We start from the raw sequence: 18,020 nt of genomic DNA, 5'->3' as shown, positions 1-18,020 counted from the left end.
GATCAATTAGGTTTCTTTGCGGTCACAGACAAAAAAAAGGGAAACCATTCTTCCTGGTACTCAGAATTTCTCTCTAATTTCTTCTCAGAAATTCTGAGAATTTCTCAGAATTTCATCTACACTGTAGAAATAATGCAATTTGACATCACTTTAACTGCCATAGTTCCATCCTACAGAATCCTGGCATTTGTAATTTTGTGAGCACGCTTTGGCAGAGAAAGCTAAAGACCTTGTAAAACTACAGATGCCAGGATTCCTTAGGATGGAGCTATAGCACCTAAAATAGAGTCAAACTGCAATTTTTCTACAGTGTAGATGTGCACTCTGTGTTAAATTAAGTCTTTGTCCAGCCCTTCTGCAGTATTTCTGGATTAGTTAGAAGCTACCTGACATATTTAGTTATCAGCTACATGTAAAATGGAAGTGCTGTCATAGAAAAGAAATGGGATTGCAGATTGCTATCAAGGCTAATTAGTGACTGATCTAATGATCACAAATGATAGAAAGGGAAGAAGACTGTCAGATATTTCAGCATCAACACTAGGCATATGGACTTTTGCCAGTTCGCTGGATCTATGAATAGAATCTATAAATAGAGTAATAAGACAAACTTAACACTTGGATTGCCTCAAGATCTAATGCTTGTCTCCTCTTTCTTAATGCAACATACCCTGTCTTTTCATTTGCAAATTTGTGTGGGCCAAACTGAAATCTTCATCAGGGAAGAAAATAAACTATGAACTACAAACTAATAGGTGTGAACAAACCAGCATTTGCAGGGAAATCGCAACTATCTCTGTGATTGTGGTCACACTTTCTGGAATAGTTGAGATGGCTCCTGGCTTTTTATTTCAGAAGCAGCAAAGAGGTAGATTGGAATCAGATGGTAGATCTCTGAGTGATTTATAGCAGATTGGCAGTGATTTCAGTTTCCCAGTAGCTTTAAAAGACTAAATAAAATTGCAAGTAACTTTCAGGCATAACAATACCTCCCTCTTCTTTCTCAGCAGCCCCATTTTAGCTACAGAACTGTCAGTATTCACAACTCAAGGTAGATATTATGCTGCTCTAAGCAGATGTTCAAAAGTTACTTTTAAAAGTAATTAGTTATATTTCTAAGGTCCCAGATAGTTATTTGCTCTTATCATTACGCTTTAAAACAGTAAGTCTTTTCTATGTTAGTTCTTATAATTAGTGGAGATAGTTACTCATAGATACTTTTTTTTAAAATACACCTGAATGATGCAAATCATTTGCCTCTGATAGAGTTGGTAGAGTGAAATCTGCAGAGGGCTCCTATCCTTTTAATAATAATATAGAAGAGGGGATTTCAGCAGGTGTTGAATGTTGTCTAGGACTTGTCACAGGAGCCTAAGTACTGCCATAATTGTTCTTTTTAAAGAGAATGGAAGGTTTGAGCAGGTTTGGAGATTTTATTACCACACTTCTCTTCAATGGCACAACAGGAGCTTTTTGTTTCCACACAGCTCTCGCATGTGCATTCCCCCTTAGCACTGCCTTTTTGTCCTTGGCCCTACCCAGCATACTTTTAGTTGTTTTTTTTAAATTTGTAATGCAATTCCAGAATTATGGGAATGCGGTTTAGTAAAAAGAAGAAGAAGAAGAAGAAGAGACGATTGAAAAAGGTGAAGGGGGAGAAAACAGGCTGCTTGCAAATAGCTAGGGAGCAGGAGAATGGAGGAGACTGATGCCACGTGACTGTCCAATTTCAGGACTAGCGTGGACTGTCACTTATCACACCTGTGAAGTAATGAGGTGGTAGCATGATTGGCCACATATTGGCAGGCTTTCTCCACCAATGAAAAAATTAACTCTAACAATGACAACATGGCATAGTGGTTTGAATGTTGGACTGTGATTCTGGAGACTAGGGTTCAATTCCCTAACTGGCCTTGAAACCCACTGGCTGACCTTGGGCAAGTCGCATGCTCTCAGCCTCAGGGGAAAGCAATGGCAAACCTCCTCTGAACAAATCTTGCTAAGAAAATCCCATGATAGGTTCGGTTTAGGGTATCCATAAGTCAGAAATGACTAATAATAATAATAGATTTTATTTTTATCCCGCTTTTCCGCGATGATCAAAGCGGCATACAGATTAAAATTTCAACATAAAAATACATACATATCAATAAAAACCATGTAAAAAATACCATATTAAAAAAACTATTACACAGCCAGCTTGGTTGAATTAATCCAAAAACATTGTGAAAATCGTTACATAATAGGGGGAGAGGGCATAATATCACATCTCTTGGGGGGAAAGCTTGGTGAAAGAAAAAGGTCTTAAGGTTCTTATACTTATAGTACTTATAAGTTCTTTAAAGTAATGGAGATAGGGGCTGGACAGATGGCCCCTAAGTGGCGACTCTATGCCTCCCCTTTCCTCACCGGATTGGGGCCATGGCAACTTATCTGGCCTTTCCCTGGCGTTAAAAGGGATGGTAAAATGCCACTCCTTTTTGCGCTGGGAAAAGGTGCCTTTGCCATCGCAGCAGCACTTTCTGGCCTCCTTTTGGCGTTGCCGTCATCTGGATGCAGCATCAAAGGAGTGCTGTGACACCACCCATTTTGCTGTTGTGTGCACGGCATCATGGCGGCATCGGGGCAGCATCAGGCCATGCATTGTGCGGATGCCATGCCCCCACTCTGCCCCAAGGCTGGCGTATAACAACAGTCTATTCGGCAGGATACTTACTTATAGGAGCCCTGGTGGTGCAGTAGGTTAAATGATGGTACTGCAGCCACAACATTCTATGTTAGGTTTTGGAGGAGGGCTCAAAGGTCCAGTCAGCTTTCCATCATTTCATAGATTGATAAAATGAGTACCCATCTTGTTGGGGGCAATTGGATTACAGATTGTAAACCATTTAGGGGGTGCTAGTTTACTGATAAGCAGTATAGAAATGTACTTGCTATAAGTACTGCTTTATAAATCAACCTGCACTAGAGACAGAGCAAGTGGTAGACATAAGGTGTGATGTCCTGCCAGGACTGATTGACTTTCCCCTGCATTTTCTTTCACATTGGTTCAGGCCATAGTATGTTTAGTGTAGAAAAGTTCTTTGTATTAGTTGTGGGAGGAGCTGTAGGATTCCCCTGCATTATTTCCAGGTTTGGTTTGCCCTTTCCCAGCATGCTCTGCTGTAGCTGGAAGTTTTTAGTTTTGGAGCAGTCTTTGTTGTGAGCAGGCAGAGAGCTGTCTTTTTGGTGGCAAACAGGCCCAGACAGCCGGAAAGGGCATTTCTTACACTTTAGCCATTTTAGTTACCAATTTAGCCAAATCAGTTACCAAGTTAGCCATTTTAGTTACTATCAGCAAGAAAATAGAGGAATTCAGGAGCTGAAAGACCCTGCACCAGCTTCATTGAGTGAGGAGAGCAAACTAACATCAGACCCAGAAAGATGACATCCGGAAGATTGCTGAAACTGTAAAGTACCTTTTGTTTAGAGCTGGGGAGGAGAAAACTCTTTATTTTGTCCTTTAAATTAAATTTCCCCCCTTTTGAACTTTACATTCAGCTTCAGAGCCTTTTTTGGGTAGAAGAGTTTGATCTCACCAGGGTACCGGCGTTGCACACCCAAACCTGCCACCACCTTTAGTTGGGTGTGTCTTCACATAAGGCTTTCCTGCCAAGTCTTGATGCTTAGGGTGTCCTTGTGCCTGTGCCTGTAGGTTGCATCCACATTGTATAAATAATTCAGGTTGACACCACTTTAACTGCCATGGCTGAATGCTATGGAATTCTGGGAATTGTAGTTTGTTGTGGTAGCAACAGAGAAGGCTAAATATCTCAATAAAATTATAATTCCCAGAATTCCAAAGCATTGAGCCATGGCCATTAAAGTGATATCACACTGGATTATTACTTCAGTGCGGATGCAGCTCCCATGAATTTCATAGGGTTTTCTTTGGCAAGGAATACCCAGAGGTGGGTTTGCCACTTCCTTCCTCTGAAATATAGCCTATAGCACCTGATATTTGTAAGCAATCTCCTATCCACGTACTAACCAGGGCTGCCCCTGCTTAGCCTCCAAGATCAGATGGGATCTGATGCCTTTAGGGTATTTGGGCAGGGACATGCTGAGGATACACTCACAATATTATGCACCTCAGCTGTGATATAATCATAAAAGTCTTCTCACACTGCTTGTCCCCAATGTGAAAAGCAGTTGAGGCTCCTGGCCAGATTTCTCTCTTCCTGTATCTCAGCTGCTGCTTCCTGGGCTTAAGCCAAGACACAGACCAATGGAGTGAGCAGCCGAGGTAAATGCAGGCTGGCAGAAATCTGGCAGAGCTCCTGTTGTTATAATGCACACAGTTGATGGTAGGTCACCGAAAAGAGCTTCGCCCAGGCCAAAGATGGTCTAGCAGTGAGTTGGTAGAAATTGCCAAAGTTCCCAGCCCTTCATCCCTTGCTCTGTGAAAAATATAACCCCTGCTTAATTTTTTTTAAAGAGTAGCATCCAACTGGCAACCTGCATTATCATCAGACTGCAATGAAAGAGGAATCAGAATAACTGCTAACCAAGCACTTGAGAGACAGAATAAGAGGCTAGATCACATGAAGGATATTTTACACATGTACTTACAATATAAATTCATGGAATTAGCCTGTTCTGTCAGAAAACTTTGGTGCCTCACCAAACTACAAATCCCAGGATTCTGTAGGATAGAGTCATGGCAGTTAAAGTGATATCAAACTGCTTTAATTCTGCAGTGTGGCTACACTGCACAATGGGATTGAGCAGTGTGGACCATTCCTTAATAGATGCTTAATTTCTTAGCAAGGTGATCCCTATGGCGAGTTACAGACTGCCCAAAACAGACAGTCTGCCACCGCCACCGGTTGCTGCATCTGGGAACCGCAGCGGCCAAACTGTGCGGTTCCCGGGCGGAGCCAGAAAGAAGCGCCGAAATGGCGCTTCTTTCTGGGCCCCAGAAGTGGTCCGCGAGGCGCTAGTTGCGCACTCGCGGCATCACTTCCGCCGCATAACGTCCAGACGCTATGCGTCCGTGATGTCAAAATGGCACCGCCTGTGTGGACGGGTGCCACCATTTTGTACGGACTCGGTCCGTACTAGGGTTGAGAGGCGTCAGGAAGTGACGTCCCTTCTCAAACCTAACACGCCCCTTCCTAACCCTAGCACGCCCCTTTGGCGAGTCTGTAACGCGCCTATATTTCACATTCTGTGGCTTGGCTTTCATTCTTACATTAGCCAATGGGCAAAACAGACATTTACTATTTTATTTGTGGCTTGGAGGGCAGTTATAGGAGGAAGGTAGAATTTTGCATATTTCATTTTTGCATGCAAGATCAAAAACAAAACAAAATAAAAACTTTTCTCCCCACCGGACAAGATTGTGACAGTTTTTCTGCATTTTTAATGGGCTTGGGAGAGGGATTTTTCAGTGATCCTTCGCATTTTGGAAACAGCTTTACAAAACATAACAAATACTTTTTTCATTAAAAATAGGGTTTTTAGTGCTTTGTGCAAAAGCCTATTTGCAAACTTTTAACCAAAAGTCTCAATGTGCAAGATAAAATAAAATTTAATTTCAAAAAATGGCCATTTTTTCTGATGGGAAATTCTCTTGAGATGTTAAGACATCTTTTCTCATGAGGAAGGGAAAATTTTCATCCCCAAATTCTTTACATCCCTAAATTATAATCTAGTTGTATTATGATCTCTTGTTGTTGTGTGCCCTAAAGTCAATGCCGAAGATGACCCTATCATTGGATTTTCATGGCAAGATTTGTTCAGAGCATGCTTGCCTTTGCCATTTTCTGAGGCTGAGAGAATGTAACTTGCCCATGATCACCCAGTGAGTTTCCATGGCTGAGTAGGGGTTCGAACGCTGGTCCCCAAAGTCATACTCCAATGCTCAAACCACTACACCACACTGGTGATCTGTGAAGGACCTTAATATTGTGAGAAGATGGTATTGTTTGATGGTGGGAAGAGAGTGGAAAAATACAAGTGATAATAGTTCATCTCCGATGAACAAAAAAGGCTTTCTGTGAGTGCCATCACAGAGCTTGCTCTGGTACCATAATTTGTTTTTTTATTCATTTCAGGTGTTAGCAAACTAAAACCAGCTTGCATTTTCAAGCAAGACTCTCCACCTTTGGGTTTTAACTGTGCATGGCTGAAGCCCAGCCCAGGCATACTGCCAGGTCAGAGGCACAGCTGCTTTCTCCCAATTAAATACCCAGAAATGCCCAGAGTGTGAATAAACCCTTTCCTTGACTGGCCCAGCTAAAGCAGTAGTCGCCCCAAAAGAAATAAAAATATAATCTAGAGCCCATTAGTGGTTTTATTATTGCAAACTCTTTAATGTATGTAGAAGTTTTTAAATGGACAATTTTGAGAGTAGGCTAAAAAGCAGAAGTCAGCCAATAAATAAATGGAATAGGAGTTTATTTTAACACCAAACTGAATTGAGTGACTGTACAGGGAATTTTTATATAAGTTGTTGTTGTGTGCCTTCAAAGTCATTCTGACAGGGTGACTTTGAGGCAAACCTATCACAAGGTTTTCTGGGGCTGAGAGTGTGTGACTCGCCCAAGCTCACTCAGTGGGATTTCACGGCCAAATGAGGACCCTGCACCCAGGGTTGTAGTCCAGTACTCAAACCACTACATCACACTTGCTCCTCAATTTTTGTGTATCTGTCCTAATACTGTATGTCATAAGGAATGATCTGGCATTCAAGGAGTATAGTAGAGTGAGTATGGATAAAACAATACATCGGCTTAAATCCAACTTTTATTACTGTCCAGAGTAGACCTGTTGAATCAGTTCGATGTATTCATGTGTTGTTAACTCAATTTTGAAGAGTGGATTCAGTGTGTCTCTAACCAACAGGAATAAACCATTGTCTTGGCAGATATGTGTTCCAGAAACCCTTATCTAATAATATTGTGAATCAGGACAGTTTATAAGAGAGGATCAGTGAGAAGTAGAGGAAAAGACACCTACCCCCTTCTGTAGCCCCAGTTTTTCCCTGCAAATGCCTCTGAAAGCTGTACATAAACCTAATATTAGAGCCCAGCTTGGAGAGTGGAACCATGATTTAACAAACTCTAGGGCTCAGTTGTTGGAGAGATTGGTGGGCAGGAGAGAGTAAAAGGTTTCTGTGCACTTCTGATGACTCTTGTTTTGCAGATTTTCATTTACCCTGCATTAGCCCTGTGAAGATAACAGGATTAGTCAACTTTTGTTTTGTTTCTCTCATATTCTCCTTGTTTCCATGTAATGATAAAGCATACTTTAAAACATCCCTTTTGGCTTTAAAGGTATGCAGGGATTATGTGCATCATTCATAGGACTAATTTTTCATATACAGTATGCTTATTGTTTTTTGTAAAACTGAAGTTTTATTGAGCAGCCTGGAGTATGTTTGTCCTTGTTTTAGGCTATTCTTTAAAAATATTTTGAGCTGGTGATGTGAAACATGAGAGTGAAATTCATGCAGCCTGTTATATACATAATCCATGATCCCAAACAAAGCTTTAGGAGATTATCACACACAACTTTTAAACTGCAATTATAGTTGTAAAATAGTGCCTTTATCACTTAGGCCCGTTACAGACGGGCTAGAAAGTACGCGCAGAGCGCGTACTAGGGTTAGAAGGGGCGGTGCTTCCGCACCCCCCTAACCCAACTGCGCACTCTGCGCACACAAAATGGCGGCGGCCATTGCACATGGCCGCCGCCATGAGGACGTCACAGCCGCGCTGCCTCTATACGGGGCGGCGCGGACGTGACGTCCTCGCTCTGCGCCAGGGTGCTTAGTGCGCCCTTAGCATGGAGCAGGAAGGAGCTCCGTTTCAGAGCTCCTTCCTGGTTTGGTCCGCTGGGCGCAGCCTTCACACGGCTGCGCCCAGCGGACCAAAGGAGAAAGGGGCCAAGCGGCCATGTGCTGTCATAGTCTCTTCTTTTCCCCCCAGACTTTCCTCCACCTCACTTATTACCAAGCAGGATAACTTCTGTTATTTTTTTCCCTATTTCTTTTCCAGAATTGTGTTAGAAAATAAAAATTAAAAATTAAACCAAAAGGCATGCTGGTTAGGGCACAGGGCAGGTAGGCAGGTTTAAGGGGGAGTGCAAAAGAGAGTGCAGTGGTAGAAACAACCCCAGTTACGCTATTATGAAGATGTGCGATAATGGCTGCTCTCAGACCGATATGTTTAATTAGCACAACTGTGGTGAGAACAGGACTCATGTCATAATGTAATGTCCTTAAATCTCTCATATACCCCAATACCTTCCTCCTCTTATATGACTAGAAGAAGGATGTCAGTAGTTGTTATTTTCACTTTTATGGAATCTTGACTGCTTGTTATAATTACACCAGAAGTCATAGTTTAATTAAATCAAACTATGGTTAGTTAAATAAGCTCAAGTTGGCTTCTTGAGAAATTGATTATAGATTATTACTATTTTTAAAGGCATAATCTCTGCTTTGTACTTAACAATAAGCCAATATTTTGTAAAAGTGAAACTAGGCACAAAACAAATCCTACTCTTGGCTGCTTGAGTGAGAGAGAGCATGTGAACTGAGGCTATGCTTGGTTCATATATGGTTCGATGTTATATATACAAAACTAATACGGTGGTTCTAAAATGGTCTGGTGTTACAAGAGTTAGAGGCCTTGATCCCTCCTCCTGTTCTTCCCAAACTTTTCAATGTGTAAAATGTACACATGCATTGATTTACATATTGAATTTACTTAAATAAAACTTTTCTAATTTGAACAGTGTTATAAAATCTTGATAGATGAATATACATGAAGGTGAGAATGAAAATAAAGACACTAAATAAACAAAATATTTTTTATTAATATACTATGTTGAATGAGGGGTGCACAACATCCACATGTATATGTAAATAGGGTTCCCGAGGGTAAGAGGATTGAGTACCACTGCACTAATACATGAAATTCCACCTTGACAAAACTAGCCAGTATGGGAACTTCTGCGCTGACTGATAAGTTGTGCCCTTTATGAAATCAGTAGGTCAAGCTTAATTGAACTGTGCTACTCCTTCTCTGTTTTCTTCTACAATAAAAGAAGTCACTCAAAGCCTTTCTCCAAGAGAAATGAAAACTGTTAAGCCTGTGGCTAACCATACACTTAATACTCTATCATATTTAATTCCCTAGTTTAATTGTAGATATCTTAACATGGGTAATAATACCTATGAAACCTCAGGACTCCATTTTGGTGTAAAAGCAATGCTATAATCGAGTGGTGGTTTCTTATTTTCCCTGATCTAACATCTTCTTGTTTCCTTTACTGAAAAGCAATCTTGGGGACTTCAGCTGAGATTTAGAAGAAGGGAGGCCTTCTATTTCTGATATTTTTCCATTCAAAATTGCAAACTTCAAAGCTAATTTTCCACCCAAGGGGGGATGAAAAGTGGGTTTAGGAGTATGATTTTGAATGTACACATGGCAGGAAGGGGGAAATGTACGGCTCTTTCACACACAAACACAAACCCAGCCAGCCATCTTCTCTCTTAATTCACAGCCTCCATGGCTGCGTTCCACTAAAAAGAAAAACTGGGGGGAAAACAAACAAGTATATGTAAAATGTAGTTTGGCCATAGATAAAGTTGCCATCCCACCCATCCCAGTACAGCATCTCTTAGTAAAGGAGAAACTATCAGGCATTCTGCAGTAGGATAATCACAACACGAGGTGAACAAAGCATCTGGCTGGCTGGCTTTCAGTCTGCTCAAAAAAGAACCCTTCCTATTTATAATGCATGAATGTTGGTGCCACAGTTCTTTATAACAGCATAATGCTTGGAGGCATCCCATAGAATCTACACCTTAGGTTATCATTCAGTGCCTAAAAATAACAGTCTGATCAACTTTCTACTCATCTCCATTGTATATCCACTATACACCCCTTTTTTTACATTGACGCTTATATCTCAAGGGACCTAAATCCCCTAAAGGCAAGATCAAAGCCCATCTGATCTTGGAAACTAAGTAGGATCTCCTCCAGTTAGTACTTGGATGGGAGGCCACCAATGAATGCCAGGTGATGTGGCCTATATTTCAGAGAAGGGAAGTGGCAAACCAACTCTTGAGTATTCCTTACCTAAGAAAATCTGATGAAATTCAGGGGAGCAACAACAATGACAGCTGACTGGAAGGCACACACACTCAGTTCACCAGTTTTTTTAAAATGCTTACAATTATATCTCCTTAGAAATACCTTACACTGCAATTCTCTGCTTGTCTGCTCAGGAGAAGCTTTTTTTCACGTCACTTCTGTTTTTTTAAAAGGCCCTTCCTGGATTTAAAATTGCTGGGGGGGGGGGGGGGAGAGCACAAAGCATGCCAAAATAGCCCCATACCTCCTAGAGGGCATTTGGGACAAAAAAACCCTAGATTTTTGACTCCTAGTAGGCCCTGCTGTACTTTGCCCACCTCTTCCCTTGACAAACAGCTACCAATCACTTAGTGAATTGAATAGATTTTATTTGCTTGGAACTTCAGTTACAGATCCTGTGGCTCCAACAGCTACCCAGATTAATTTTCCAACCCCCCAAAACTCTTATTTCTCCATTCCCCCATGTTTTGCCTAATGAAAAGTCCTGAAGCACTCCCATACCCACATTTTAATAATATATTTATTGTCTAATAATGAGATTGTCCAATCTTCCTTCTGGCTCTCAGTCAATTCTCAGTTGTCTCATGCCACAACAATCTCCATGTTCACCCCACTCCAGTTCTCAGTCAATTCCCTTTCAAATCCACCCTTTGCCAATTTCTCCTCACTTCTTTGGAACTCCTATTTCTACTTACCACACTGATCATCTATTACACAAACCTGCATTACATCATACAGGCTTCCTTTTCCTTCCGACATTTAGAGAGCCAAAGATGCCGAACATGGAAGGGGTATGTTTGTGAAGGGATCCAGTAGCATCTTTGAGACTTAGGAAATTACTCCACACAGCCTTTCAACTATGATTACAGTTAGAGAAAAGAGCCCTTGGCAATGCTTATCTAATAATGGTGCCTCCAGTCTGTTGCAGCGGTGTCTCCGAAGTGTGGGTAGGGTGTCCCTTTTCCAATGATGGGGGAAGCTTGTCAATAAGCTCACTATTGCACTAGTCCTCAGAGGCAATTCCAACACTGATGTCACCTAACAGGTGTGGGGAATGCAGCCCATACCAGGTGAACCTCCAACAGGAAAGGTGACACCCAGGTGGGGATCTCCCCCAGTGCAGTGGAGGGGAAAGTGTGCTCCTTGTGATTTCACCGTTGCTAGTTTCCCGCCTTGGAAGGGATCTGAGATATTGATGAGGGTTGAGGGGTGAGTGCCTCACTCATGGCTTTGTTTCCAGCTCAGTTTTCTACTTGGGAAGGGAGCTGGGCCAGTGATGAAGCCACGAGGGGCAAACAGTGGGATTGGGATGAGCCAGGCTTTTCAAAAACAGTTACCAGTAAATAACATTAGCAATACTCCAGAACTGGATTTAAACGTAAAAAAACAAAAGGTATACTGGGTCTGGGTAGGGTATAGAACAGGGAGGCAAGTTTAAGGGGGAATGTGGAAGAGAGCCCAGTGGCAGAAGCAGTCTGGGGCTGCATCCACACTGCAGAAATAATACAGTTTGACACTAGCTTAACTGCCATGGCTCAGTGCTAGAGTATTGTGGGAACTGTAGTTTTAGGAGACATTTAGCCTTCTCTGTCAGAGAGCTCTGATGCCACAATAAAATACAATTCCCAGAATTCTACAGGACAGAGCCATAGCAAAGTGGTTTCTTTCTGGAGTCTGTATGAAGCTCCAGTCATGCGATTGCAAAGACATGAGGTAATGGATGCTTTTAGACTGATATGTTTCCATTTTTATTAACTAATGCAATAGTGGCGAAAACGGGGCTTGTATGGTAGTATCCTTAATGGTTTATTTCAGAATGAACTGTGGTTATCAGTCCATTTCTTCAGATGCACTGAAGACACTTAACAGTTCATGTAAGAGTGCAACTGGATCAGGCAATACACGTCATTCACTTGTTCTGTGTTAACAGTTTAAGGAGACTTTCTCTTGGTTAGTATCACCAGGCTTCATTCACAGGACTTTCAGGCAGGTCTAAACAAATGTGAGCCCTTGTAATATAACTTTGTGGGGTTTGCTGGTTGCTGTTGCCTCCAAATCCAAATTTTGTCGTGATTTCTTGGATCTGAACTAGGACTCTTCAGGGCTTTTTAAAATTGGGATATGGTTTGCTGAGGTGGAGGACACATTTTCTTCTCTCTGGATTATTTTTAAAGTGCCACTTCACTGATGCACTATAGCTCTATGAAACTTTAAAAAAAACAAGAAGGAGAAGAGAAACGGATATGGTGTTCCAATATGTTTCTGAATTAAAAACAAACCTATTTGTTTTTAATGGGATGGGAATAAATATTGCAGGTGGTGCCAAGAATTGCCAGAAAATAGTATTGGGCAACAGAAACATCAATTGAATATTTTATTTTAAAAAACCCTGAAAATTATAGCCACATACAGTGGGACCTCCCCATCCAAGTGCTAGCCATTTGTGGATTTGAGCATCCGTGGACAGCAAGCCCCATTGTCCCCAATAGTGGTGCGTGCGCATGGCTATGTGAATGTTGTGCTACCACAACAGGACTTAAGGGCCCACTTTTTTGTATCTGTAAGGGGGTTCCGGAACAAATACAAAGGTCTGACTGTATATCTGAATGGGCCAATATCTATCTTCTTGTTGCACTGTTTCTTACTGTAGAAATCAGGCATTATGGAGGTTCATAATGGAGACCCAGGGGCTCCAAACATGATAAAAACACCCTTCACCACCACCACCCAAGATAATTTTGGGGAATTTCACAGTAAACATGAAAAAGAAACTTTGTTTTTTCACCCATGGCCTGGGAGAGGGCCCACATGTGTGCTGAATTTTGCCCACTCCTGGTTTAAAGAATAGCTGGCAGCAGTAGTCATGCAGGCTGGAAGATATGGGGAGTTGTAATCCAAAAAAATTAAGTTTTTCCAGCTCTGGTCAGGAGTTGTATAGATAAAGTCCTGAATACTTTGATTTTGAGTGCAAAACTATTTTGTATGTCTCTTTTTTAAAAAAGCAAACAAACTATGGGCTTCCAAAAAGAATTACAGTGGGACCTTTGTTATACGATGGGGTTTGGTTCCAAAATCCCCCGTGTATAACAAAATCCATGTATGCTCAAGTCCCATTAAATATAATGACATAGCAAAATGGTGTACCTTATAAAAATGGAAAATCAAGGTTTGATATCTGAAATTTATACATTTTTTTAACATTTTCAAACCATGTATGCTTGAATCCGTGTATTAAAAATTCGTGTATAAGAAGGGCTGACTGTATTTTATTACTGGCAGTTTCCCGTTTGCCATTGGTTAAACAAGTCGGCCTCTTCTGTCAACTATGGAAGAGGACTTGCTGTGAGGCCTAATTCCTTTTTGCATCTTTGTCGGGTTTGCGGAGAGATTTAATTCCTTCCAGCTTGTGAGTAGTTCTGTGTATTGTTTCCACAGGGCCTGCAAAGCCAGGACTGTTGTGTGGAAATCTGTGCATCTTTCATTTTATAAGGACAGAAATGACACACTTTTCTTTTTTGCTCTTAGAGATCTTGCCATGAGTTAGCTTAAGAGGAATGCATAAATATATTGCAAGGGTAGCTGAAAAGGCTCTTCCCTAGAAAAATCAGAATCAAAATGGGAAATAGAAACAGTTTCCAGAGGTGTTTTGTTGTGTGTCTTCATTTTATCGCTATCCACATGCAGTACGTACTCCAATGGGAGATCGCCAAGTAATAAAAAATGCTGTAGGCTATATTTCAGAATAAAGCAATGATAACCCACATCTGAATATTCTTTGCCTAAGGAAGCCTTGTGAAATTCACAGGGTTGTCATACACTGACACAAATTGTTTTAAATATGAGTGTTCTGTTCCATAATTGCCTTCCTCTTTGGATAATGGATAAGAATATATCACTTGTTCACAGATGATAGCATCATCTTTCACCCTACCAGCTATTTCCTGTTAGAAGTAAGAGCTTCTAAAATATAAGTTAAAAATTTAGTCTGTTAAACTTTACAAATATATATCCAGTCTTTAAGTTAAAAATGTTCTTTAAAAAAAAAAAAGCTCCCACCCAAAAAAAAATTTCAAGGGAATCCTTCCTGCCTCATTTAAAACCAAGACTACAAATAACAAAGCTATTAAAATGACTTTCACATTAACAATAGATTTTACATAAGCATTAAAAAAAAGATCCAAAAAATAAAATGGAGTAGAGATGAGCAGTTGGAGCATTGGACTACAGCTCTGGAGACCAGGGCCTGAATCCTAGCTCAGCAATGGACAAGGCACTTTCTCTTAGCCTCAAAGGATGTCAATGGCAAAAACCCTCTGAGGAAACTTGCCAAGAAAACCCTGTCATAGGGTTGCCTTGGGGTCACTATTAAGTTGGAAACAACTTGAAGGCACAGAACAAGAAATGTTACAGATGGGGGTGGAAATTGTGCATCCCTTCATGTTTGTTGAGCTGCAGTTCCCAGCATTCCTCATCGCGGGCTCTGCTGGTTAGGGCTTCTGAAACTTGAAGTCAAACAACATTCTATAAAAAGAAACCACATAGAAAGGAATCCATTAGACAGAGATTTAAACACTCCATTCACTCTTAAGTCTAACACAATCTTAAAGTAGATATCCTTCAACATTTCCCATATGAAAACTGGGACATGTATGGCAAAGCAATATCATAGTGTGGCTAAGATGGCAAAGGTTGTCAGTGAGGAAGAACACACAAGCAAAGAGAGGCTGCAGCAGTTTGCTTTTCCCCAAGCATACTGGAAAGGGTAAGATTCTGTCCCCTCCTCTCCCTGATGCTGAGTTGAGTACAGATGACTTTTGCATTTGGAACACAACTTGAAGTAAGCTGAGGACAAAGGGGGGAACATGGAAAGAGGAGAGAGGAACAGGGACATTCAAAAAGCAGCTGAAAAAGTGGGACAACTGTGGGACAGATGAATGGCATGAAAGTATTACTTTGTATGTCCACATTAACTTAGTATATCATAAATTAAGAAAGAAATTGGTATTTATACCACACTGGCAAACCAATCCCATCTTTCTTACCGTTAGAATTCAGCCATGCAGCCAGGGCAGCATGCAGAACCTTGGCAGAAAGGGCAGAAGGTTGTGAGCGGTTTGCTTCATCATTTTTCCAGTATTTTTAAATTGTTGTTGTTGTTGTTGAAATCTTCCATTGCATTGACTGCAGTGGTATTAAATTAAGTACATCAGATCCAAGGCTGGTGAAGCTTTTCGCTTGCTTGGAGTGAAGTGTCTTGGGAACAAGGAGGCTTCAGGTCCTGCAGATCCATGTCATCCCATAAAATACTTCCCAAACACCCATCCTGTTCCCTCTAAATATCAAGAACTGCTGACAGGCCAGTGGCAGGAGTGGAGTTTTCCACTGTTGTTTAATGAAAGTTTCTATTCCAACTTCAAATCGTCCTTTCTAGCAGTCTTTAACACAGAATTCTGAGCACCCGCAGCAAACTACAGTTCTCAGGATTTTATTTTTATAACCACTGACATTTATACTGTTATAAAACTAATATATGTTCTTAAAGCCCTTCTTTGCCTTCAATAATTCATGGGTCAGCAGCCTCCAAGAGTAGGATTTACTGACTCTTCCAGTGTATATTGTACTGTAAAACTTTACAAGGCAAATAACATTTAGTATAATCTCCGTCCTTCAAAAATCTTTGGCTTAGCACCATTCAGGAAACTAGCAGACAGGTAAAAGAAGATTTATTTCTTAAGAGTATTTATGCTAGTGAGATTGATATTGTTGTTTACCTCTCTCTTTTTATTTATTTAAATAGTTGCAGAATCCAGAGGTATGGATCTTCGACTGTTGCTGTTTACATTGGCACTGGTGTCAGTGACTGATTCTTTTCCAACAAGCACAGATGTGGGTGAGTATTACAAATAAATGTTTTTGAGGTACTGATGTTAAAGTCTGTCTGATGTACTTAACCGGAGACATTTTGTTACTGCAGCATTTTTACCTGTTCCTGATACCCATACTCTATATCTGGCCAGAAAAGGCCAGTCTAGATGAGCACCCCAAGGCTCATAGACATGACAGTTTTTTAAGCCATTTTGGTTGAGTATGTAGTATGTATTTCAGAACACATCTTTCCCTATGTGAACTTGCCTGACATTGGGGATCATTATTAAGGGGTAATGGTTTAAGTTTCCTTAAACAGTGTGAATTTGAAGTCAATTACAGCAAGGAGCAGGGATTTCTGCCCCCTGTTTAGGAAAGCTTTAAGGTAGTAAGACCTGTGGGTCATTATCATGTTTATTCAGTGGTCTGTTTTATCTGCTTTGAGAGAATAGAAGACAGGATACTTGGAAACTAGTTTATTCTTGTTCTAATGATGTGGTTTTTATGGCTGGTTCTCTTTCTAGTTTTAATATAAGATACTTTGGGGAAAGATTTGATAGCAGTGCTCTGAAAGGAGTTTATCAAACAGGACGGGAGGCTCTCAATTTCGAAAGAGAAGACAGCGAGGTCAGTTTGAAAATTCACACAATTATGTGATTACTTATCACATTTTAAATTCGCTGTAATGGCCTCCCCAAATGCGACCCAGATTCTGTGCAAAGTAAGCCATCACATCGGTGGGTTCTTAATTGCGAATTGGCACCCTTGCGCATGCTCAGTGAGACTCCAGATGACTGGAGCACAGCATATTTAGGCGAGTGAGAGAGAGGAACCAAGGAACGTCACAATTTACCAAAGAGGTTGGAGGGGGGGGCGGGAAGAATGGTTGAAAGAACATGCTCTATTCACATTAAAATGAGCATATATTCACTCTTGTCACGTTAAAACGTGAATATAATGGTTATCCAATAGCTCTGGGTCCATGCCTCTTAATTAGCAGGCAGCAGCCCCCCTTCAGCAATGATGAAGGACAAGCGGAAGCAAAATTGAAGTGGAATTACAGCATGGCTTCATGGGAACCCCCTCCTTCCAGATTGCAGGGGGGAACCAGTACTAAAGGAGACGTGCACATCACACCAAACAACAGCACACTGATTGTGAAGTTGCTTAGGAACAGGGTTTGTGACTTTGCTAGTGCACTAAATTTACTTAACTGGGGATTGACGCATGATTGTGTTCAGAGTGCATTTGGATTGCCAACGATCGCGTGTGGTAATCTTTCACGCAATAACGTGAATACCCATGATTGCGTTCAGGATGACACTGGATTATACTTCCAATTTCAGTCGTGTGATATCATCCAGAGTAACAGTTGCCTTCTCTTAGGTTGCATCTGCACTGGGGAAATAATCCAGTTTGACTCCACTTTAACTGTCCTGGCTCAGTGCTATGGAATTCTGGGAGCTGGAGTTTGTTGCTACCCCCAGCCTCCGATGGCTCCCTCCATTGCTCCCATCTCTCCCCCCAGCCTCATTCCCTTCATCCCTGTTATCTACATCTAAATCTACCCTTCCGAGCACCGGAAGCAAATGGGGCAGAATTGCAGAGCAGCATCATGTGACATGTGGGACCTTGGAGGTTTGTGGGGGGCAAAGTTGCATTCCACACCAGACCAATTCGGAATGAAATCTAAGTGAGCTTAGAAGCAATTTTTGTGATTTCGCTTGTTAACGAATTCACCAAAATGAGGATTCACTGGATTCACTGTGGACGCTCCTCGGAACAACCCCCCCTAGAAAGCAATCACGTGTGATAATACATCATGTTATCACATGAATTTGCATCGTTGGACCCACAGTAGCTTCAGATTAGAGCTGCAAAAACCTCCGTGTGATAAGGCTCAACATTTACATGCCACACACCACCATAACATCTTGAAGCTGGCTTCCAGTTATGGTGGAGAATGAAAAACTGGCTTTTTGCCAGCTGAAAAAGGAGCTGATCCAA

At 41.3% G+C, this 18,020-nt stretch overlaps 1 protein-coding gene across 3 annotated transcripts in view; it reads left to right on the top strand.

Moving 5' to 3' along the window:
* The window catches only part of GHR (growth hormone receptor), a 385,809-nt gene that overhangs the window by 255,186 nt on the left and 112,603 nt on the right, over positions 1 to 18,020 (top strand). For all 3 annotated transcript variants that reach the window (XM_089496029.1, XM_089496043.1, XM_089496036.1), the window contains one exon: positions 15,946 to 16,038. In XM_089496029.1, coding sequence (XP_089352155.1) covers positions 15,963 to 16,038 — 76 coding nt within the window. In that variant the 5' untranslated portion in view covers positions 15,946 to 15,962. The remainder of the gene's footprint in view (positions 1 to 15,945; positions 16,039 to 18,020) is intronic.

This window comes from Sceloporus occidentalis, unplaced genomic scaffold (assembly GCF_023333645.1).
Source record: "Sceloporus occidentalis isolate IW3139 unplaced genomic scaffold, rSceOcc1.0.p SCAF_1, whole genome shotgun sequence".
NCBI lineage: Eukaryota > Metazoa > Chordata > Lepidosauria > Squamata > Phrynosomatidae > Sceloporus > Sceloporus occidentalis.
This window is presented reverse-complemented; position numbering and strand designations above follow the sequence as displayed.